Raw genomic sequence first — 24858 nt, forward strand, 5'->3', positions numbered from 1 at the left:
ATCAGCCGGAAACCGAAGCTTCCCCGGGAGCCGCCATTGTATTAGACCATCACCTTCTGTTAGCATTCCATTGACTCCCATTCATTTTGGCGTCACTTTAACAGCGAATAACTTTACATCTGAGGCGTCCAAAGACTCCATTTGTCCATTATTTATTTCTAAAGAAACACGACAATGTATAAAAGGCTCCATTACCTTGTATCTTACGTTATGGCCCCGTAGAAGCCGATTTTGTAAAAATAGGCTAACGATTGCGTCATAACCACTCGACTCTCTGTCGCACAGTCGAGAAATTACCGTATAGACAGGCGGAGAATCTCGCAAGCAATCGGGGGGACGTGGAGGCATAAAGTCCGATAAAGTCAAGGGAGAAGCCCATAGAGAGTGATAAAGTTGCTCCTGCTGCTAGCTCATGGACAGCTAATACTCACGCTCTCCGTCTCTGCGAGATTCGGAAGGGATTGATTCAGATTTCTCTCGGCACAGATACATTTACATTTACATTTAGTCATTTAGCAGATGCTTTTATCCAAAGCGACTTACAACTGAGGACTAAAGCAAGCGAGTCATCGTGAAGAGGCAAAAACACCGCAAGAAGTGCTCAAAATACAAAGTTCAGGCATTGCTCAGAGTAGCACAAGGGAGGATTAAAGGAAAATATATTTTTTTTTATGTCAAGTGCTCACGAAAGATATGAGTTTTCAATTGTCTTTTGAATGTAGTCAGGGATTCTGCATTCAGGACGAAGGTGGGGAGATCATCCCACCAGCATAGAATCGTGATTTTGTGGCTCTTTGTGATGGCTACTAGCTACTAGAAGACTTACAGCTGTCAGACAGGTTGCTCACGTCACATCTACGTCATCAAGGTCAGTTTGAGCCTGCGCAGTTCGCCCAGCCAACAGGAAGTGAGGGCTTCTAATTGGCTTCACTTTTCTCTGTTGAAACCTATGGGGTCGCTGTGTCCATCTTATATACTGTCTATGGTTACATCACTTCACTGCCATTCACAGATCCTCTCCACGGCCTCATGGGACAGTTAAGTGGCCATCGTATGCACACTTCAGATTCTTGCTGGAAGAAGTTGTTCATCTGGGGACTTTTTGTCTCTCTTTACTGTGATTTTCCCCCCCGTGATTGCTCCCTTACACACTCTCAGAAAAAAAGGTACGAAAGCTGGTACACTTTCGTACCTAAAGGTTGCATATTGGCACCTTAATGGTACATATTAGCACCTAAAAGGTACACTACATATTAGCACCTAAAGTACATATTAGTACCTAAAAGGTACATAGCACCTAAAAGGTACATAATTATTAGTACCTAAAAGGCACAAAAGTGTACATTTTGAAAAGGTACAGCCCCAGTGAACTCAGAACTCAGTAATGTGGGTGTGTTATACTGTGGTTGCTCCTGCGTGTTTGTTTTTATTGGATTCTCCTTTTTCGTGCGCTTATTGCAGCCACTACACGTAACAACACCTTGAGTTGACATGGAACATACTGTATGTGCCCTTCTTATGCGGTTATGCTTAAGAAACACTTGTCTCCTGTTTATCTCCATTCCTCAGCATTTCAGTTGGAGTTTTTTCCGCGGATCTGTGGTATGTTAGGACTCGGAGCTATTCTGGCATTGAGGGTGTGTTAAAAGTTTGTAACCTCGCAGATGCATCACCCTATTTCTTTTTAGATAACTGCTTTTTAGCTGAACTCTGAGACAAAATGCTGTAACAAATTATATTGAACAATTAAGAAGGAAGATAAACTGGATAATATTTGAATAAAAATAAAAATTGTCCTGACAAGAACTTGTCTGAAAGTTAAATACTTTGTATTTGTATTTGCATTATATACTTTGAATACACACATCCTTTGAAAGCATCATATACAGAAGTCCTATAGTCTCTCTCCTTCTTTTGCATAACAAATTTGCCTATATAGAATTAAAGTCATCATGAAATCAAAATGGACTGTTCTTATTTTTTAATGAAATATTGCATTATTTATTATAGCCAATATGACTTATATGTGCACATCTTTTTTTTTGCCCTCGTAATCTTTAATCAAAATAACTAAAATAACCCTCCCTCCCTCTTTTTTGTATTTATTAATATTATTATTATTATTTTGCAACAATAACCAATACAGAAAACAAGACAATAATACACAATACTAAACAATAGAGAGGGTTACATAAAAAAAGAACATTAAACTAGCTTAAATGATTTACACTTACATGGAGTAGATTTTTTTAGAGTTCCTCAAAGAATTTATATATATATATCAAAAATCTTTCTTAAAAATAAAAAAAGGAGTTTTCTTTGAAAATTTACATTCAAATTTACATTTATATTAGTTCTGTCAAAAATAGGTGGAGCGCATAAAGGACATTTAGGGCCAGGTTTGACTAAAGGTTTCACACTATCAGGAATTGCACCAAAACCAATGGCACTCTCTTTGGGGGACTGGAAAAGAGAATTTTTGCATAAAGTGTTCATAAGAAAGCAAGACACCCCTATCATCTAAAAGTTGACTCACTAAAAGTATATTTTTATCAAACCAATTATTTAAAAATATATATTTATTTCTATATTTAATATTTTGGTTGTTCCAGATAAAATATCTATGAGGAGAAATATTATAATTATATATAAAGACCAGCATATTAAAGCCTGTTTATGAAAACTATAAAAAGTTAAAGGTATTTTAGAAATGTTATAGTTGCAGCGCAATAAAAAATGCAAACCACCAACTGAATTGAAAATATGATTTGGGATAATATTCCAAAAAGAGTAGGATTGTTCAAAAAAGATTTTATCCACTTAATCTTAAAAGAGTTATTAAGAGTGGAAAAGTCCACTAAGTCAAAACCACCCATTGTCCGATCAGCTATCATAACACTCTTTTTAATTAAATGCTTTTTAGATTTCCAAACAAAGTTTACTATAGGCTATAACCCTCCCTCTTGCAGCATAGACAATGTGTTTACTTGTGTGAGGGCGGAACAACCTGTCACAGTCACACCCTTAAACTTATAAATAACAAAAAAAGTGCAACATTTTTGATGCATTATGAGGATTTATTCAAAGATATGATTTAACATTATCATTGTTATGCTTTTCTTTTCTTTTTTGTGTATGTATATTTACATAATTTGATGTATGCAAATCCATATTCATGTTTTCTGTGGTGTATCATTGTTTGTTCATTGTAAATGATACAACCTTGCTTAACTTCCCTGAGCTTGTAGTTATATAGCCTATATATATATATAGGCTATATATATATATATATATATATATATATATATAAAACTGTCACAGTCACACCAATAGCAAATGACAATGACACAAGTTGGCCGCAGATTTACGAGTATTATGGGCCGTTCAGACAAATAAATAAATAAATAAATAATCTATATTTTTTCCAAGTATGAGATGTAGGCTATTGGCCCAAAACGCACGTTGGCCCACCGGGAAAGTGCCCGGTATGTATGCCCGATGGCCAGTCCAGCCCAACCATACTGCGCTTCAATACCTCATGGACAAAATCAAGTTCCATCCTACTTTTTGTTTGGTTTAAGACGCTGTTTCAATAGCATATTCATCACCAAAAAAGAAAAAGAAAAAAAAAGAGGAAATAAAGGCTCTCAAATAACTTACGACACATAATACAAGGGTTTACAATATAGCCTACAGTGTGAAATCTTGAAACCTGACGGATCAGCCAAATCTGCCACATATTTCGATTTTTTTTTTGTTTTAGAATAGGCTATTGGCTAATTCCTTCAATTGTGTGGAGTATTATAGCATTAAATTGTGTAGGCTATTTTTCACATAATCTGCCATCAACATCCTGAAACGTTATTATTGGCATTCATCATTGAAAAAATCAAATCTGTCTAGGATTCATATCGAGGCAGGGTGAACTAACTAGCTGAAATATGAAAATCATTTAAAAGCCCATTTGACAAGCAGACAGCTCAGAAAGTGCACTTAGTAATTTGACATTACTGGTTACGATAACAGCATAACGTTAATCAAACCAGCAAAAACTTGAGCAGTTAAGTATCTTACCTTACAGACAGGTATGATCTCCCCATGCTGCTCCTGCATGTGTCAGTCAATTCGGTTGTTTCTCTGTGTTTGCCTCTTAACTGTTGACCACACTCGCCAGGAAACTGAACTGAACACGCTCTAGCTCGCGCGCGCGCATTAGGCTACTGAAGCGCGAGGGCTTTGAACAGACTATTGCGCGTGACTTCCTCACAGGTAAATTACATTTTAACCCTCCCACACCCACTCTATCCTTATGTGTCTTATAATAATTCGTTCTCTCTCTTTATGACAAGTTATTGGGATGCAAATTATAAGCCTATTTGTCTGGGCTGGGGCGGATCCTGGTGTTCTGCCGAATTCTAGTGGCGTCGACGTTTCAAAAGCTCCCAGTCCATATCCCCCCCCCCCACACAGTTTGCACCTGTATGTCCCATCATTCAGGATTTCCGATTGCACTATACACACGGGAGAGGATGCACACGATATTCTGTAGTTCACACAACAGTAAATTCACTCAAAAAATAACGGGTTTTTTTTTCGCAGTGATGTGTCAGACAAACCATTTTTGTTTCCCGAAAGAACAGTTCAGTGTGTTCAGCAGTGTTTTCCCCAAATGAAAAACATTTAAAGACACTATAATCATTTTGTTTAATGGAATGGTTCCAGGGTTAAGTTTCTTAATGGAACCATAGATGACAATAAAGACCTTTACTTAGAAGTAGCTATATTATATAGAGTAGGCCTATTATAAAGTTCACAGTATTGAACCTGTTACTGGAAAAAAAAGGCAAAACAATTCTTGTATAAAAAAAAATATACACCTATAATACACCTACAGCTCATCACGGCCCAGATAGATAGTCAGACAGATTAGATATAATGCAACATAATAGCATAAACACACGTGTGTTTGTTTTAGGAGGACTTTCCATAGACAATCATTATACCATAAAAACTACATTCTTTTTTAAAACAACCTTGCCCAAAGAAAACTCTGCACTTTGACATTTACAAAAACACATGACTTTGTAGAATTTAAACCTCTCCTGATTGGGGTCCAAAAAAATGTCACCACAAGAACAAGGAATTTAGATATTACTATAATTATTTTAGTGGAAATTTGTGTTTTTCAAGGTTCAGCATTAGTGCAAGGTCTCAATGTGCAGATAAATAACTTGAAATAATATTTATCCCTATATCTCATTTCATCGGGTATTGGCAAAGTTGTGGATAAGAGAAAGATAAATATAATTGGTTACATTTTCAAATTACTTGGTATATTGTATTGATTTTAGTCTTCATAAGATAAGTCATGTTATTGAAAGCAAAAGTGTCAACTTTTGGAAGTCAGTTTTTTTAAAGTACAACCAAATAATTGCTAAGTTAGGGTACCATCACCTTCAAATTAATTACATTTTTATTTTAAGTTGAAAAAGGGTTAGGTCTAGATAAGAATATTAAAAATCAGTCTTTTCATTTAGCAAACTTAACAGTAAACAAAACCAATAATTCCCTTTGCTCTCCTTTAATATTATACCCTGAAGCAATACAAGATACATCAACACATTGTGACTTGTGAACTAAAAGCTGCAGCTAGCAGGAAAGCATGAATGGACAGACACAAAAGAGTAATTTAATATTTTATTCGAGGACCATGCAATAGCCATTAATGGCCCTTGACATTTTTACAAGTGTAGATCCTTCATTACCTCTACATAGTACAAAATAACTTTAAGTTACTAAAAAAAAGAAATACAACTAAAAAAAAGGGGGAGGGCAGGGAAAAAAAAAAATCCTGCACAGCATGTACATTTTACAACCTGCTTTGAAGAAATAAAGTTACGTGAACAGAACAATGAAAGATTAAGATTTGCTAAATGAAACTGCATTTACTGAGGGAATGCAGGAGGGGCCATGGGGAACGGCATAGACTGTTGCATCTGTTGAGGGTTAAAGGGGAACGGTGGAGGGTGGTTCATGCTGTTCGGAACGCTCCCTTGATTGGGACCGAACTGCTGGTTCTGATAGCCTTGGTTTCCGTAGCCACCACCAGACTGATTGCCAAAACTACCCTGTCCGTTATTGCTGTAACCCCCATTAAAGCTGCTACTGCCGCTGCCGTTGTAGCCACTAGATCCGTTTTGAGTCTTGTTTCCAAACACCTTCTTTTGCCCATAAGAGTCACCACCATTACGGTTGTCCTGGCTGTAGCTGTTGAAGTCCCGCCTGCTGCTGGAGTGGCGATCCCGGCGGTCGTCCCTAAACCCCCCACCTCGCCCTCCCCTTGAACGACCTGGAAAAGAAATTAGGAGTTACAGTAGGATTCGCAGACAGACCAAACTAAATCCGAGCCGTACCCTTCTAGAGAGATTATGAAGGACAAAACTGTGAAGGTAAACCACAGTTCTTGTATCTCACCAATTGGATTTACCTCCTCTGTCTTCGGCCATTTGGATGAGCTTGGGGTTTATGGCTTGGTTGGCCTCCCGGAGGACAGAGACGAGGTCGTGAGCCTGTTTCATGTTGTTGGGCGTAAAGAAAGTGTACGCCGTGCCAGTTTTCTGACTGCGAGCCGTACGGCCAATGCGGTGAATGTAGTCCTCGGAATTGTTGGGGTAGTCATAGTTAATGACAAATTTGACGTCCTCCACATCTGTTAAAGAGAAAATGGACGTGCCATGGCAGGAATAGAGGAGTGCGGGTGCACACCGCCACAGCAGCGAGAATAATAGACGTTAGCAAGGGAAACAAATGCTTGATAGGTCATCGACTTACCATGCTGAGGAAAGGATGGTTAAAAAAAAATCTGGACTTTAAGGATCCAAATGACAATTAACATTGTCCTCTATTATAAGTGACAAGACAAACTGCTGCATCTTGCCAAGACTCAACTTGCTCAAAAACAAGACCGATTAAGGGCTTAAATTTAAGGCTGACGCAAGCTTTCCAACCAACCGGTGCTCACTTGAAAGAAAATATGATTCTCTTTGGCAGGACTCGACATGACTGAAGCCAGCAAAAGGAGGGCACGCATCGACCAGCCGGGTAATCGCATTCAGTGCGGAGGCATGTAGATTAAAGCAACTGCTCTCGATGGCAAAACTAAAATTTTATACAAGACACGTCCTATTACGTATACGCCCAGTCCTTATACAAAAAGTTCCAACAGTTTAAGCTGTTGCGCGAGAGCAGATGCGAGCAGGACGCAAGTGCGACCACACAACGGCGCCGCACTCCTCCATGGTATGCCGCCCCTTGGATTACGCCCCAATCACAGAGCTCCGACCACCTCTGAATGCAATTTGATTGGCTGGCAGACAGGCAGAACTCCACAGAGGAGCTCCTTACCCCCTCCTGGTGAACCTGGACGCGTCATGCCAAGGTCCTGCCTCCAAGACTCCACCTTCAGGTGAGAGGGGCTCAGAAAGGCACAGCAGTTAAAAGGAAACGGCAGAACTTCATAGAAAACACAATATGAAAATGTTAAAGGACATATTGAGAAGGAACAAACCTAGTCCTCTGGAGGCGACATCTGTGGCAATGAGGATGGGCGCTTTTCCATATTTGAATTCTGTTGAAGTAGGAAAACAAGTCATTAAGTAAATTAACCAAGAATAAGTCGATGATCCAAGACCTTTATGGCAAACACGTACCATTGAGCACCCAATCTCTTTCCTGCTGGCTTTTGTCTCCATGGATACCCATTGCTGGCCACCTGCAACAGAAAAAGCCAATGAAATTCCTCCATTTGACATTAAGCAATCGTGACACGACAGAGCAGAGAAGGTCATCTTACCCATCCCTACGCATCCTCCTAGTAAGATCATCACACCTCCTTTTGGTCTCCACAAAGATAATGGTCTTGTTCTCCTTTTCACTCATGATTTCCTCCAGCAGACGTATCAGTCTGGAATGGAAGGAGTTAGTCATCATGCATTCCCTCACACAGCCACCGAAACAAAACTTTAGTCACTCCTAATGTTCTCTGCACTTACTTGTCCTCTTTCTCGCCATCATTGCAAACATCAACAATCTGTAGGATGTTGTGGTTGGCGCTGAGCTGCAGAGCACCAACGTTGATCTGTACATACTCCTTCAGGAAGTCCTCAGCCAGCTGCCTCACCTCTTTGGGCCACGTAGCACTCCACATAAGAGTCTGTCGGTCTGGCTACAGGAGGAAGTAAAAATAATAATTGTATTACCATTTTTCAAGAAACAACAGCTAGGAGTGCATTAAAATACTACATACTCTAATTTGGTCCAAGATTTTCCGAATCTGAGGTTCAAAACCCATGTCAAGCATCCGGTCAGCTTCGTCCAGCACAAGATACGTGCATCTGCGCAGATTTGTTTTTCCAACTTCTAGGAAATCAATAAGCCTTCCAGGTGTGGCAATACAGATCTCCACTCCTGAAAACAGCAGTAGAAAATTTAGCACACCATTAAAAGTGTTTCAAAGAGATTCAAGCTCGGTTCCACTCATACCCCTTTCCAGATCCCGGATTTGTGGTCCTTTGGGCGCGCCTCCATAGATGCAGGTGGATTTGAGACGAGAAGCTTTGCCGTACTCTGCCGCCACCTGCTGGACCTGCTGTGCCAACTCACGGGTGGGAGCTAACACCAAGCACTAGAGAGAAAAACACCCGATTAAAGAGCTGATTTTAAGACACCGATTCAATTTATGCTTAACAGATAGTTGAACTTACAATTGGCCCATCTCCATGCTCCAGGAATGGTTGGTGGTTTATGTGAACAATAGCAGGAAGCAAGTACTGTAGAAGAAAACTAATTAAAACCGGTTGAAATGACTCAACTATAAATTATATGACAGGATGTTTCATAAGCACCATACCGAGAGGGTTTTTCCAGAGCCGGTCTGTGCAATGCCGACCAGATCTTTGCCACTAAGTGCAACTGGCCACCCCTGACCTTGGATGGGGGTTGGATCAGTCCAGTTCTGTTTTGTTATCACATCCATCACATAGTCTGCATAAAACAGAACAAATGGTTAGTTTAAACTTGCAAAACTCAATATTGAAAATTATAAAATTTAACACTCAGCACTGACATACTTGGAAAGCTTGCTTCATGGAATTTCATGATGGGTTTGGGGACGTCTCGACCCTTCACTGTGATCTCTTTGGTTCTCCTGTAGTGTTCAACGTCTTGCTGCAATACAAAAGACAAGCCACATCTTTAAAATCTCCAACGGATGAGGGTTTTTATTTATTTATATCACAACCCACAATTTTGCGTTTACTTACGGGTGACCTCCGAGAAACCTCATGGTGCTCCTGGTAGAAGTTCTTCTCAAACTTAGGGAGCTCATCCAGGTTCCAGTGCTTTTTCCGCAGACGGTCACCTGGATTGCCAAACTTCTTGCCCTGAGGAGGTCCATTTCTGCTGCCTCCAAAGCGTGGAGGGCCACTGCTGTAGCTACTGATAAGAAAAAAAAGGGCATTATATTAAAACATGGACTCAACAAAATGAATTGGTGGATGCCAGTGTATGTATGCATGCATGCGTGTGCACATACAGACAGACAATTGCCATGGTCCCAATAACGTTACACCAATACTTTAGGAGTGATGCACATTTCAGAGTTTAGGGAGAGGTACCTTTGCCCAATAACCCCCCAAAAACACGGAAATTGTGTGTACTATACTTAAACACAAATACGGTAATACCATTGAACCATGTCAAATTGCATTTCCGTAACACTTTAAATAAATACGCCATACAGCATTGTTATACCATGGTAACATCAAGAAAAACATGGTACATGGACTTTAGTGCTTATTACTTGACAAAAACAAAAAAGGCCTGAATAATAGATGAAAAAGGCTCTGGTTTCGATTGACATCGTGAATTCTTTTCTGCGCCACGTTTTAACGCCGCTGCCATTTTATTTCCTACCGGCAGGAGACAAAGAGGAAAAACCGGCCGGCATTTTATAACATAACAGCCACATGGCCCGACGAGGCCTTAAAACGATAAAAACTGCGAAATTCATGTTAAATGTCACATTAACATACATATTTTCGACGTCTTCGACACATTTTACAAGTTAAAACAAGAGACACGCCTTTTCCACATGATTTCTATCGAGAAAACGGACACGAAACGTTAACTGTTACCTACGCATCCCCATTACACAACAACACACGTTCGGTCAGATTTAATCCCAGAACAAAACGGATAGCAAATGTATTCGATATAGAATGAAAACAATCGATTAAACGACACAAAAATAAAATAATTTACAAAAAATACCGAATTAATATTTTAAACCATCACAAATTTTCCAACGAAAACCAAACAAAAAACCTCTTACCCTCTGTCGCGACCGCGGTCTCTGTCGGAATATCCAGGCATATTGTAATCTGAGTTATAAATTAAAAAATAAATACTCGGACGCTCTTTTTCCCCAGTAATGCGCAGTGACTGTGCTTGTGAACGCCGATAAGACCGTGCACTCGCCGAGTTTTATAGGAAGAGGAAGTGGCTTCCGGAACACTGCTGACGTCTTTCTGACGTTCGCGCGCTCTCGTCGCTGAGCATGCGCATTTGGAGATTAGACTTAATATTCATGTGTTTTAGGATAATATTTGTTATCAAACCCCTGCAAAAGCTATTGTGACGGTACCATTATAAAATGATGGTATCAAATGGTAATGCGTGATTTACATAATCATACTTCTGGTATTTAGGCTACATTGATTTAACTCTTAGGTTCTTGAACTTACCATGGCATGTCCAAAAACATGGCAGTATGATGGCCCTTTTTTTTTTATTAGTGAACAGTAGTTAATATTTATTAACAATGTGAAACGTTGAATTGAATTGGCTATAGAGAGTTAAGTGCATTAAACCCTGTGAAAGTCTCTAAGTAACACTAACCACAGGCATTGTCTTATTTAGCCTATAAATGCAAAACTGTTATCCCCAAAACACATACATATATATATACTCCAAAGGGAACCAAAGACTTCTTCCAGGTTTAGGACTACAATCCAAAACAACTCTTAGTTTTGTAGATAAAGACAAATTGGGCCTATGTTCATTTTATACTTTAAAAATATAATACAGGGATGGGAACTGCAATCTAAATTAAACTGAATATGTTTTTTTTTTTTACATGTATAATCCAAATATATGTTCATTTGTGTTATTTCATAGCTCTGATGATTTAACTTATATTATAAAATGTGAAAGAGGTAGGTGAGGTCAAACTTGTGATTGGTATCGTACAATTATGTAGTAAACAAGCAGTTTTTTGGGAATGCTCTCATTTTGGGTTAGGCTACATTACAATGTGTAAAAGGTAAAAAGTTAAGTCTGTTTTTAGATTTGGACAAATCAAGTCTGACACCTAGAATACTTGCTAAAAGGGGAATATTTACACCTTCCCCCGTCTTGTCAAGATGGAGAAAAATTTCTTTCTTATTCTAATAGTGGCCCCTTTGTTTCAAGATGGTGCTTAATAGCCCACTTTAATGTCACAAAAAGATTGTGAAGCACTATTTTGCCACAATACCAAACCTGATACTGTAGTATTTGCAATCATTCTTATTGCAGTAAGGTAATGCATCAATGTTGTAACGCCCTTTTTGCACAGAATCATCTTTAACTCAATTACTGGAATGATTGGTTGATCCTTCAATGAAGGAATTATTTTTTTTTGCATCATTCAGACACAGTCATACAGAACCAGGCGGCCACAGTGATCCCATCAGGAAGGCAAGTTTAATCAGATCTAATTACACACAAAAATAAAACACTCTTACAAAAAATGATAGTGTGTGTTACATTTAGCAAATTGCACCGGTCAGCTATGAAAGTTAAAAGTGTTGCTAGTAAATCATGCTATAAAGGAACGACCCTCTCAAAGTCAACAGGGCATCCAGTTCAAATGGAGGCCTATTTAACTATACAGTTAAAAAAAAAAGGTTAAAAGAAAAAAACCAAGAGATCTTTGTGTGTGCACCAGATTTAAATGAAATATATAATCATTCAGTCCATAAAGAGTTTGGTAAATATAATTTTTTGCCTATTATATACAGCCATTATATAGTGTGTGTGCAAAATGTATTTTTTTTTCTTTCAAATCTAATTAAATTAAAGATAAATGACAGTCAGTGACTCACATATATGAACAATACTCTATAACTATACAAAGCACCATCTCAGAATATTTAACTGATCCATCCAGAGGCTTTTTTTATTCTTTTTTTCACCTTCTTTCACACTCAAATTTATAAAAAAAAGTAACAAAAGATGTATAGCTCACTTTCAGCGTATGCAAACTCTTAACAACAGTCCATGGTCATAGAGGATTGCTATAGACAGGCAGCATCTCAGAAACATTCAACAATATATATATATTTTTATATATATATATGCATTTGTTTATTTATGCAGTTTCTTTTAATAATCCTGAAGAAACAGGTTTTCAAGCTGTGCATTTCGGAGGCTTACAAAGAGCACATCAGACATGCTTTTGCTGTTTTCTGCTAGATTTACACCTAAAGCTGTTGTATTTCTATAAAAGATAGAATTGTTTCTTGTTCTTTAGTACAGCGATCCTCCTTGCAGTTCGTCTGTAATGCTCACTGAAGGCCAGTGACATTTTTGCACGGTAAAAAGTTCAGTAAATTGGTACTACAATGGGTTAATAATAAATCACAAAAATAACAATTGATACAGACACTCATCTCCCTTGATTTCCATGAGGGGTAAACAAATGCATTTACTTCTTTTATGAAAAAGAAGAAGGAAAAAAAACAACAACAAAAAACTGTAAGAATATAATGAGAAGGTATGAAATGGAAGACATTTCACATCTCATTAACATGCTCATACATATTCATCATATTTAAATCTGTTAAAGGGTTCAGTTGACATCCGAGACGAATTAGAATTCCATTACCAAAAAAGTTGACACCAATAATGCATATTTAAATGTTTTTCTTCACAATATTTAGTTTTCTTTTTTTTTTTTAAGAAAAAAAAGATGTAACTTGTCAGACATTCAAAGCAAGCCAATGCCAACCTCACTGAAGCCTTTTTCATTGGGCACATCCTATTTTAAAACTTCATTTTTTTGCTCTGGAAACATCGGCAACGGTTCCTGCGACGATGCCAATATATTATATCTGTATAATTTTATTCTTTTAACCTCGTCCTGTCACACCGTATAAAAATAAAGCTAGACTACCTACCTACCTAAGATTTCATGTATTCGTTCGTTCACTTCCAACAAGCTTATGAGTCAGACTGCGGGAGACACCAGCCTCCAAAAATGGAGCACAGGTAGTCAGGATGGTGTCTGGTGTAGGACAGCCCAGAAGAGACCAGCGGAGCCCAGTTCCCTGATCGAGAGGAAGGTCATCTCGCGGCTTGCTAAAGTCCAAGCGGGTCGAACATCAGCACCCTGTGCGACAACAAAACGTTCAAGTCCCAAATGACAGTATTTTTGTTGACGTTGGCATCTTCCTCTCGTCTCGTCTTCGGTAAGGACAGTAGTGCTTTTTACTTAAGCTTATGCCGGGACGCTTTTGTTCTGCGTGCCCCGCTAAAGTTCGGCCTCTCCTAAAGTCTAGTCTGTGAAAATGCTACATGAAATACTGTTAATATGTTGTCTTAATGCTAATAATCAAAGTATGGACTTAAAAAAAAAGAGTAAAAAAAAACAAAAACAAGGAAGGAGGTTCCAAAATAGTGAGTAAAAGAGTTACTAGCAGCTGAAAAGATCCACTGTTTTCTTCTCTTCTTTTCAAATAATGCAGAAAGATCTGTATAGCAGCATCAGGCGTTGAATGCTGCGGTATAATCCAGCCTTCCGTCGGAGGCCCACACGCCTGTCGGCTGACTGACAGGACTGTCCCGCCTGGAGAAAGGTTCCTCTGCGAGCGCCGGCCGCTGACCCTCATTCCACAGCGAAGCCGCAGGTCTCCTCGATGGCCGTCAGCAGTTTGTCGTAGAGTTTATCGTGGTTCTCGTATGGAGGAATGTCGATACGGTTGAAGCTGAGGTGAAGTTGGAAAGACACAAATGGCATCGGTGAATTAGTGAGTCTGAGTGCAGGAGATGTTAGTAGTTTAAACCAATGACAGGGCCATTCATTTACGGATTATTGCATCAGGTGAAAATATTTAACAAGTGTTAGCTCTTCCTTGCATCGGCTTCAAAATCTACAGACAGCTATGTCAATTTCTGTTTTAAAATATATTTATATTTATACGCTACCATTTCAAAAATGTGTGGTCTTTAAGATTTTTTGAAAGAAGCCTCTTAATCTCACTACGGCTGCATTGATTACATTAAAACACATTAAAGACAGAATAAATAGTGTGAAATATTATTCAAATTAAAAATAACTTTTTGAATATATTATTTTAAAATGTAATTTATTCCTGTGATCATGCTGAATTTTCAGCATCATTACTCCAGTCTTCAGTGTCACATGATCCTTCAGAAATCATTGAAATATACTGATTTAATGCTCAAGAAACATTTCTGATTATTATAAATGTTGAAAACAGTTGTGCTGCTTCATATTAAGGAAACTTTGATTCATTTTGTTGAAGATTCTTTGATGAATAGAAAGTTTAAAAAACATTTATTTGTAATATACATCTTTTTTAACATTACAAATGTCTTTACTGTCACTTTTGAGCAATGCAATGTCTTTGACGAATAAAAGTATGATTTTTTTCCAAAAACATCTTAGTCACTGCAAATGTTTCAATGCGGTAGTGTATAATACTTTCAATATTTCTACAATTGAATAAAAAGGAAATATAAAAAACAAAATAACACAATTTTGTATATGTCTCACTGCTATCTAAATATTGAAAAAGAAAAGTACTCACCAAGTGTGTGCTTTGGGCAGGTTGTTGGTGCTGGCATCAATCTGGTGAATGGTGAAGAGTCGTGGTCCAGCGGCCCCTGATCATACAGCGTTTTAGTACAAACACATATGTGGGATTTCAAGTAACCATATTTCCATGATCTATCTATCTATCTATCTATCTATCTATCTATCTATCTATCTATCTATCTATCTATCTATCTATCTATCTATCTATCTATCTATCTAAATCTATCTATCTATCTATCTATCTATCTATCTATCTATCTATCTATCTATCTATCTATCTATCTATCTATCTATCTTAGGCATGTGCCGGTATCACTTTTTCATGCTGCGATTAATTGAGAGAGCATTTATCACGGTATACGGTATTATCACGATATTGTAATTTTACAAGAGAAACAGGTTAAAAAAAGAAACAAACTTCAGTTTTGTCCTTTTAGTAACTTTAATAACTTTTTAATGAACTAAAAGTAACTCAAACATTTAAATACAAATAAATATAAATAAAAAAATATAAAATATAAAAGTAAACTGAACAATTATATCCTTTATCTCCCTGAATTGCAGTGGATGGTTTTCACGAATATGAGCGAACATGTTAGACGTGTTCCCTTGTTTTGCAGCCACTTTCCGTCCACATGTCTTACACAAAGGGAAACTGTCTTCGATCAGCAATCCCTCTGCATTTTTTTGGAACCCAAAATATTTCCAAACATCTGACTTTACCCTTTTTGAAGGGGGATAAATTGTCGGCAGCGTTCCTCCTTCCACCATTCTTCTTCTTCATGTGAGAATTTGAATGCGGCGTCAGTGGCCGTGGCGCGCACTGCGTGCAGTGTGATTCTACATGTGACGTGAACACTGTTTACATCCGGGTGCGCTCACGTGTTCTGCGCAGCATATACGCAGTGTTTGTTCAAGCGGTTGATGGAAAATAAGCTATAATGCACGTTCTAAAAATAAAAATTCGGATCTATTATTTTTTACGGTATTTTGAAGTGCCCACGATAACAATATCGTGTATATTCATTATCATGATTTATCGAATTACCGAAAATCGGCACATGTCTACTATCTATCTATCTATCTATCTGGCTATCATCCATCTATCTACATCAAATTGATGTAACTGAACATACGTCTGAGCTTCCTTTCCAGATTTCCTGAATGAGAAACCTCAGGTACCTTGCAGGGCTTTGAATCCTTGCAGTGGGACTCTGGAGGAGCCGGTGACGAACTGCAGCAGTCTGGCTCTCCGCTCCTCGTCGTACGACTCCACGGCCCGCCAGAACCACTTCACGATGTTACTGTCAAGCGTGCAGTGCTTCAGACGGGTGTTCGACTTCCAGTCGTTGATATCGATCTTCCCCAGTCCACACACAATAAGCTGAAAGTAAGAGAAACACTTGAACCCTGCTCAATGTTAAGGCTGGCAATGCCAACTTTGAAGGACTGATGTTTTCATACCTCCAACTCTTTCTCATCAAACGCCTTGAGTAGATGTTGTGGGATGACCTCATTAAAGCCTTTCTGCAGGGCCAGGAACTGAGCCTCGATGCCCCGCAGGAACCGCCAGTTCACGTACAGCCTGTGCAAAAACAGGCACAAGACATTACAACTTAAAGCCATCTGCAGAGACACATGAGGAGGAGGACGGTGTTGAAAGACAGCTCTACCCCACGCTCACCTCACATACTCCTTCTTGGTGTCCTGGGTGACGGGGATGCTCTTGCCGTTGGGTTTCAGCTCATGCTGAATGATCTCTCCGTATGCATTGTGTTCTACACAGAACGTGTGGTCCAACACCCCCGTGATGTCATTATCTCTAAATACACACAAGAAAAAAAAGATTATTATAGACAAAATCCCACAAAATGTGATTACAATTATCAATTTTATTTTAAATAAAAAAATAGACACTTTTCCCTGTACATTATATGAATGAAAATGTATAAAAGGTTTTTTTTTGGTCAACTCTCTATATATCTACAAGCAAATATAAATGTTTTTACTTATATAAAAAAATACCTGCATTGTAATTAATTTCTGTAATTACATCTCTAATTTTACTGTTGAGCCTTCCCTTACCCGTGTAACCACATCCCACCTCAAAAGCTGACAATGTACTCAATTAATTTTTGACATAGGCACATTGTAGTTAAAAGACACCTAATATAAAGTGGGACCAACTCTCCACCCCCACCCCCCATTTTATTATTATTATGAAGCATAGACATATTTTTCTCATGAATCATTCCAGGCCATGTTCTGCTGAAAATACAGCGAGAGTAATAATTGTTTTACAGTTCCTCTTTGAGAGTATATTGTAATGGACGCATGGATGTGTAAAGCACACTGACAGGATCCAAACGAGGCTGTTGTGGAGGTCTGGATCCACTGACTCCATGTCATCCAGAGTGATGGGTTTCCCGAGCAACTGCTTGTAGAAAGGCAGAGTGAAGCCTCCGTCTATATAGTGGCCGTGGAAAACAGCCATTCCCATAATCCTCCCCACAAAGTGGAAATAGGACAAATGCTCCTAAGAAACAAAATAAAAAAGAAAACAAAAGGTGAGCGTTATTTGTAAAGTTCTTGAATTTAAGGAATATCTGCTTCAGCTCCAGGTCCACTCACAGGATTAACGGCAGAGTCCGGGTTGATCTGTAGCGTGTAGATGTCGTCTCGGGAATACTGGAACAGTCCGTAGTATGGATTTAACATCTCGTGCGACAGCAAGTATAACCACTCCCTATGACACAAACACATATATTGGCACAAACTATTAACATACAGTCAAACCAAAAATTATTCAGACACCAGATATCATTTTTGATATGTTTTTTACTAGTGGGTCCAGGACACTATAGTTCCTTTATGTAAACGAGAATAGCAACATAAAGTAAACTGACATATTATATCCAAAAATTCTTCATACAGAGGACTACCAGTAAAAACATTTGGGACCAGAAATGATTCAGACACTCTGACCATGTTTTGCTTGTGTTTTTTCTTTAATTGCTAATGCGACCTCTTTACACCACAGACTGAACAAAATGAAGCATTGCTTGGTAATTGGTTGACAATTTGTAACTTGGTAAATTTGTATTATCTCATTGTGTACTTAAATTTAACAGCTGACTATTAACCTAATTCATTTATTCAACCTAATTTATTCAACCTAATTCATTTGTCAGACAGTCTAACAGAAGGATGGCCAAAACCAGTGAAATATCAACTGATTTAATATCTCTGATTTCTTGTCATGTTGTATTACCATTTTCTAAACTATAGTGTCTGAATAAATTTGGGTTTGACTACATTAAGTCTAACCTGGCCCACTGTAACATTGTTATACTCTAATCCTACCACTAGATGGACACACAAGCTTTAAAAGTCAGCAGGAAACTGCATTCATAACCCATTTTACTGCCAGACAGTGATACACGTATTAGTTGAACAGGAAACATTCAAAAATGAATGCTGGGAGTTGATTTTCTATGGTAAGCCTATTGTACCAGTAAGTGTTTATTTTTAAGACTGGGCTGCATACATACGTCACTTGCCCGTGCTTGTCTTGTCATATCCATAAATAGAGAAAAGTTACTTTGGCGCATGTGGGAGTGGTATAGGTTAATGGTCACAACAAGAAGCAAGAAAGGTGAACATGGAGCAGTTAAATCCTGAATCACCCGTAAAAAAGAGAGAGAGAGAGACAAACAGAGGAGAGTCTGCTGGCAAAAAGAGAACGCAACAGAGCTCATAATGAAACGAGAATCAACACTGACTTGGCTTTTCAGAGATGGCGAGGACTGAGGGATTTGAAATGTTGTAAAAGTGTTTTTATTACTCAACAGGTAAGTTATGCATTTCATTGAACAGGTACGTTGCCATATGTAGCTCTCTAACAGAGTTCATTTTAAAGTGCATTATCTATAGTGAAGAGTCATAATCATCAGTCAGGCAGAGCCGAAGCACAACCAAAATCAGTTTTTTAACCACTAGAGGGCCAAAAGTTACATGAATGTTTTTGCTCCGAGTCAAACTCATACCTGGCGACTCCACCATAGTCGAGACCTTCCTCTCCTCTGAACTTGACCATTAACCTCTTCCACAGGTCCTTCGGCCTCATCTTCATCACCTGCCGGTATGATTCCTGACGAAATAGTAGACACACAGAGTTGAAATTTATGAAGGGTTACAGAAAGGTCACAAATCTACTACTGCATTATACAGACGTATAGGATGCACCAGTCATCTTTGAGATGGAAAGTTCAAACTAAGGGCTTAGTAAATACTCTGTTGACAAACTCATTTCAAACCTTTTGCTTCACATAATTGTCAAGAGTCATAAACAAAATTGTATAAGCTGGTGTTATTTTAGTATCATTGAGATACTATTATAGATTTTATTAATAGTTTGAATTATTTTATTAGATTGTTTTTAGTTAAAGCTCTTGTGTGTTTTTGTATTTTTTTATTAGCTATTGATGTTTAAATAGTTTTTATTCATTTTTAATTCAGTTTTAGTTGTTATAGTACATCAAATTAAACTAAATGCAAATGAGAAACGATTCCTTGGCAACTAGCTTCAATAGAATAAGTTTAGTTTATTTATTTAAACAATTTGTTTTATTTCAGTTAATGTTTATTTTATTTCAAGTAAAAAAAAAAGTTTAATTGTACTTTTATGTAACTATAATAACCCTGGTATCTCCACAAGAGCAGAAAACACAATAAATAAAAACGAACGCAGCATGTTGGAACGCAGCATCCAGAAATGCCTGTGTGTATCCAGCTCAACACCCTTAAACACCCCAAAGCAGAAGACCAAACAGACACACAGACCAAAAAACACTCCAAGCTTAAATGCTTTTCCAACAGACCTGAGATGAGGCTCAGAAGTGTGTGCAGGACATGTCACACGCAATAGCTGAACTCAGCATGGTGTTTGCTGCATGCTAATGAGGTTTAACATCATGTCTGATGCATTATGGCTTTTTCCACACGTAAATTGATTTGTGGGTGAAAACCAGCGGAGTTCAAAGGCCTTAGGAAGGCTAAAGGTTAACCAGGACTTAGGGCTTTGAAATATCACTATTACAGACTGGTTCAGATTGACAGGTGTTACTGGTGCAACTAACACCCTCGAACAACAACAGAGATCCCGTCTGCCTCCATGCTCACGACGCGTCTCAGGGCTGACAACTGAGTCACCGTGAAGTGGATTCTGCTGCTCTGTGATTGGTTCAGTGGTTGCAGGGTGCACAAAAAACAAACAACAACCCCAATAAAAATAGCCCAAAGAAATGGAAAAAGTGAGTTTTATTTGTTTTGGCCACTTGACTCTATTGGATAGACATGCAGTAAAGAGAATAAAAATGTTGGTGAAAAGAGGCAGGAACGGGACGGTGAAAAAAGATCATGAGGTGGATTTGAATTTGTGCCACATGGATGATGACTATAAATGAGTCTAAAACCATTTGATTTCTCAGTATTTTAGCCTTGTTTTACAGTACAAAAATATCGAAGCATTTTACATTTACATGAGAAGCAAAAGGAAATAAGATCAATCTAATGAAATTTAGGGAGGTAATTCAGTTGGTAAAACATTTATTTTTTAATATTCCTTCTAGAGTAAAAATTATTTATTTTTTATTTTTATATATTATAACATTTTTAATCTATGTGGCTACAATGGCTGATATGATTATTCCTCTGATTAAAAAACTGCTCTAAAGTTTGGTGTCTGTAAGAAGTTTTTTAGTCTCTCAAGCTCACAGAGGCTGCAGTTATTTGATCAAAAATACAGTACAGGTGAAACTCGAAAAATTTTAATATTGTGCAAAAGTTCATTTATTTCAGTAATTCAACTTAAAAGGTGAAACCTTTTCATAGCTGTAAGCCATAATCATCAAAATTTTAACAAGTAAAGGCTTGAAATATCTCACTTGAATCTCTATATAATATATTCATTTCACCTTTCAAGTTGAATATTCTAGTCACGATATTCTCATTTTTCCTGTTTCACCTGTATAAACTAATATTGTGGGATTTTTGTCCTGTGATACATTTGGTTTCAGGATACTTTAATAAATAGAAAGTTGAATCAATTGAATGCATTCTTGCTGAATATAAGTATTACTTAAAAACAAAACAAACAAAAAAATCTTACTGACCCCAAACTTTTAAATGGTAGTGTATATACATATTGAATAAGGTCAAAAGGCAGAAACATAACCAAGGCCTAATTATAAGTTGTGTTTAATGTTTGCAAATGTATTTCCAAACGGATTATTTGCCGCTTGAATAAGAACCGTTCTCACCTCAAAGATCTCCTCACGCGAGACCTCGATGCGACAGTGTCCCGCCTGAGGCTGCTGCTGGGACAGCTCCTGTCTCAGGATCTTCAGTTTCTGCACCAGGTCTCGCTTGTACTTGGGCACCGTGAGACATTCGGGGTCCTCGGGGAGGTTTCCGGGAGATATGGGAGATATGACCGACTGAGCCTCCTGCTTCAGCTGTCCGGGGCGACTGCAGAGAAAGACCGAGGGGAAATAAAAAGAGATGAAACGTTCTGCATGCATAAACACTGACCCCATCTTCACCCTCGATGCAAGAGCAGCGTCGCCCCTTCAGTGCCATCTCACAGGTACGTCACGACAGAGACGGACAAAATTAACTTCTAAAGGAAATGAGGACACAAGTTCTCTTCACAAGTTCCAGTATGGTCATGAACTGATATAATGCTGCTGAATACACAGTCGACTCCAAAAGTATCTGGACACTTTTGAACACTTAACAACACTTAAGTTAAAATATTAAATGCCATTGCATTAGATTGCCGAATGTCAAAAGATGAGGCATCGCCAAAGAAATGCTGCTTGAGCATAACTGACTTCACAAACTCCAGTGCTTGACTGGAGTGAGAGGGCAGAGGTGTGTTCATATAGCACCGTAAACACAGACGAAGTGAGGTGAGCATACATTAATCTATAAACAACACATTCTTTAATATCGTCACCTTCCTAAAATAAATGCCTAAGTCATTTGAAAATGAAAAGGACTTAGGCAATTATTTTAGGAAGGTGACGATATGTAAACACACGCTCACTTCACATATCACACCGTACGCACTTCACAGACACTCTCAGACTCATTTATCCATGTGACACAGTGATCCTTACGCTCGTTCTCCATCTGCACGTGACCCACATTCTTCAAATATTCCCTTCCTCCCATTCTTTTTCCTTGACACGCAGAAACTAACTTCTCTGTGCCTGCAGTTTTACAGTTTCTTGATGCATTTACAGCACTATACTGATCTAAAATCGGTTTGATTCTGAATAATGTGTAAACAGACAAGATTATATCTTATTGCTACTTTGTAAAAACAGCCTGATGTTCATTATAATATACAAGCAAGCAACAATAATTCATGGGTCAATGACAAATAAGGATGTCTGAGATGATATAAAGGAGAAAAATCTAGCTCAAAACAAGTTCTTAGAATCTTAGGGTGTGTGCACACTTGGCATTTCATTTGAATAAGTGTGAACACTGCCATCTGAACCCTGGTGCGCATCAAACAAGCGGGCCGAGACCGCTGAAAAGATGGGTGTGCAAAAGGCGATTTGAGAAGATTAAGAGCGTTGTAGCGCTAAACATTATTGGGGACTTTTATTATGGAAGTGCGATGTGCTCACAAGCTCAGAATCAAACAATTCCTCACAGAGCAACGCATATCGCCTCAGATAGCAGTTATCTCATCCACGGGCGCTGGAGAAGACGAATAACATTGGTTCTCTTACGAGAGTTCTCTCGTACTGCGTCGAAGACGCTACGGGAAAGATTCTTTCTCGAGATATTGAAGCCTAAAAATTAATCCTTCATTTTGTTATTAATGTAAAACGCTTTCAGCAGCATACAGCCTTAGGTGGAACAGCTTGCGCGCCCATTGGCTGTTCTGCTGGAAAAGCAGCAGCCTATGCGAGGCCTCTAGTGACGCTTGACCCAATGAGGACGCTTCGCGCCCTCTGCGTTACGTCCCGCCGAAACGGGCGTGGCCTAGGCCTATAAATACTCGAGCACGGCTGCCACACACTGATTTTCTTTACTTCAGCGAAGCTCCCGCATCGTTGGAATCTGGGTACAAGCCGCCACAGCCGTCGAGAAAGCACCTCTGCAGGACGCGCCTCTCTCTGAAGCCGCTGGTCGACATCTCGCCGCCTTCAGCTGCCGTTCCCTGCAACGCTATCCGGCGTGGAATTTATATCCTTTTAAGCTGTGTGTGTTTTGTGTGTGTGTTCGCCGTCGCGTCACACATTTTTTCACTCACAAAAGAGCAACGAGCGTCTTTTTAAAGATGCCTCGCACCTCCTGCGGCTCGTGTAGAGCCCCACTCAGCGACGGGGACCACGTGCTTGTGCTTTCTGCTTGGGTGAGGATCACGCAGCTTTAGCTCTCATCGATGGCGGCTGCCATCACTGTGATTTGATGCCTACGGTGACTCTGAGGACTCGCCTGGTGTCATTCGCTGAAGCTGCACCTCTGCAGTGCCGCGCCGTAAAAGCGCCGTGCTCAGCGGATCCCGGAACCTCCCTCCACCACGAGGAGCTCGCCGCTGCTGCCGCCAGCTTCTCCGCCCGCTTCGCTGGACTATCTACTGACGGACAAGGGCCGCTGTTTGCCGCCGCGTCCGTCATGAACGAGGAAGGTGAAGCCGCGTCTGTGGAGGACGACTGCTGTTCTCTCCTCGCTTCGGGTAGTGAGGGATGGGCGAGCTCCAAGGATCTCCCCACCCCCGCCGCTCGCGAGCGTCGAAGAAGAAAGGCCAGCCTCGCTCACGCAGGCCGTCGCGAAGCCTCGGTCTTGAGTGATCGGCGCCCGTGGAGCCTGCGCTTTACCGGCTGGATGGCTGCTTTTCTGCAGGGGGACGTACGTTACCGTCCTCACGACTCGCGCTTTTCTTCCTGAGTTTCACGAAGAAGTCGCGAAGTCCTGGAAAGCCCCATTTCAGCTAGGATGCGTACATCTGCTTCAGTTTTGAGCAGTCGCCACACGTTCCTAGCCCGCCTAGGAAAGCGACGGTGTTCAAGTCCCGCTGCGGCCGGATTTTCACCAAAACTTTTCGCTCGCACAGTCCCAACACACGCGACCGTGCCAGTGTATTCTGCAGTCACCAAACCGGCACCACGGCCCGTTTGCCTGCACTCAAACGTCGTTTTTACGACGTCCCAGGTAAATCTGAAAAATGTATATTCTGATGTCCCGGCCACGGCCGATGGTGTTATGTGTGTAGCTAGCTACAATGCCCACGACTCAGTGCCCATTCGTACACACAAGCACAGCCCTACACAATACAGGGCTTGCACACATAAATCGACTCATGTCGATTGTGCATCACATGTAGTGAGCGCGCCCGCTTTTCAGTGCCCACAATCACTGCATGTCCCACGTTTCTGTAAAAACTAAACGAATGTATGTCCCGGCCACGGCCGATGGTGTAATGTGTGTAACTGTAATGCCCACGACTCAGTGCCCATTCGTATACACAAGCACAGCCCTACACAATACAGGGCTTGCACACATAAATCGACTCATGTCGATTGTGCATCACATGTAGTGAGCGCGCCCGCTTTTCAGTGCCCACAATCACTGCATGTCCCACGTTTATGCCAAATTACTCGTGCCAAATCATATTTACAAGAATTACAGCCTGTTTTGCCATTATAATCTCTGATCATCATCACAATCATTTTTCCATTTAAATATCTTATAATCACTTTTTGATCAAAAAAAAAAAAGAAGTTTAAACCCTCTACATTAAATGCGAGATTTATTCATTAGTATCAATAAATATTATTATTGAATAACTGAACAGATTCAAGCTAAAAACAAAACAAAAAAACACTTTTATCCCCCCG

At 39.4% G+C, this 24858-nt stretch overlaps 3 protein-coding genes across 8 annotated transcripts in view; all 3 read right to left on the bottom strand.

The window, feature by feature from the left end:
* Nucleotides 1-4317, bottom strand: part of mgat3a (beta-1,4-mannosyl-glycoprotein 4-beta-N-acetylglucosaminyltransferase a) — a 32363-nt gene extending 28046 nt beyond the window's left edge. The window contains exon 1 of one of the 3 annotated variants that reach the window (XM_079610836.1): nt 4075-4317. In XM_079610836.1, the coding sequence (XP_079466962.1) occupies nt 4075-4100 (26 nt within the window). In that variant the 5' untranslated portion in view covers nt 4101-4317. The remainder of the gene's footprint in view (nt 1-4074) is intronic. The other 2 variants (XM_079610838.1, XM_079610837.1) reach the window with 2 other exon arrangements.
* A 1367-nt stretch (nt 4318-5684) lies between these two features.
* On the bottom strand, nt 5685-10617 carry ddx5 (DEAD (Asp-Glu-Ala-Asp) box helicase 5). 3 transcript variants are annotated; one of them, XM_079612749.1, is made up of 13 exons: nt 10391-10617; nt 9321-9495; nt 9129-9225; nt 8909-9042; nt 8763-8828; nt 8542-8683; nt 8306-8466; nt 8052-8224; nt 7853-7963; nt 7710-7771; nt 7568-7627; nt 6475-6709; nt 5685-6349 (listed from the first exon to the last, which is right to left on the bottom strand). In XM_079612749.1, the coding sequence occupies exons 1-13, from the start codon at nt 10429-10431 to the stop codon at nt 6316-6318; spliced, it is 1491 nt and encodes a 496-aa protein (XP_079468875.1). In that variant the 5' UTR covers nt 10432-10617; the 3' UTR covers nt 5685-6315. The 3 variants fall into 3 exon arrangements, with proteins under 3 accessions (XP_079468875.1, XP_079468874.1, XP_079468873.1); XM_079612748.1 differs by having other exon boundaries at nt 6488-6709; nt 9321-9492; nt 10391-10561; XM_079612747.1 differs by having other exon boundaries at nt 6488-6709; nt 10391-10560.
* A 1828-nt stretch (nt 10618-12445) lies between these two features.
* Nucleotides 12446-24858, bottom strand: part of smurf2 (SMAD specific E3 ubiquitin protein ligase 2) — a 57631-nt gene continuing 45218 nt past the window's right edge. The window contains exons 12-20 of one of the 2 annotated variants that reach the window (XM_079623362.1): nt 21259-21466; nt 18985-19088; nt 17570-17684; nt 17296-17474; nt 16623-16760; nt 16403-16523; nt 16121-16322; nt 14931-15006; nt 12446-14084 (exon numbers count right to left, since the gene is read on the bottom strand). In XM_079623362.1, the coding sequence (XP_079479488.1) occupies nt 13985-14084; nt 14931-15006; nt 16121-16322; nt 16403-16523; nt 16623-16760; nt 17296-17474; nt 17570-17684; nt 18985-19088; nt 21259-21466 (1243 nt within the window). In that variant the 3' untranslated portion in view covers nt 12446-13984. The remainder of the gene's footprint in view (nt 14085-14930; nt 15007-16120; nt 16323-16402; nt 16524-16622; nt 16761-17295; nt 17475-17569; nt 17685-18984; nt 19089-21258; nt 21467-24858) is intronic. The other variant, XM_079623361.1, reaches the window with a different exon arrangement.

The sequence above is a fragment of the Phoxinus phoxinus genome (assembly GCF_949152265.1).
Source record: "Phoxinus phoxinus genome assembly, chromosome: 1".
In the NCBI taxonomy this organism is placed as follows: domain Eukaryota; kingdom Metazoa; phylum Chordata; class Actinopteri; order Cypriniformes; family Leuciscidae; genus Phoxinus; species Phoxinus phoxinus.

What these genes read in the sequence shown, in the direction of transcription:
- ddx5 (XM_079612747.1), bottom strand. Translation starts at nt 10,431, where the DNA reads ATGCCTGGATATTCCGACAGAGACCGCGGTCGCGACAGAGG. An exon ending in GCTCTGGAAAAACCCTCTCG is followed by an intron (nt 8,829 to 8,908) that starts GTATGGTGCTTA and finishes TTTCTTCTACAG; the next exon opens with TACTTGCTTCCTGCTATTGT. An exon ending in AGGAGGATGCGTAGGGATGG is followed by an intron (nt 7,772 to 7,852) that starts GTAAGATGACCT and finishes TTTCTGTTGCAG; the next exon opens with GTGGCCAGCAATGGGTATCC.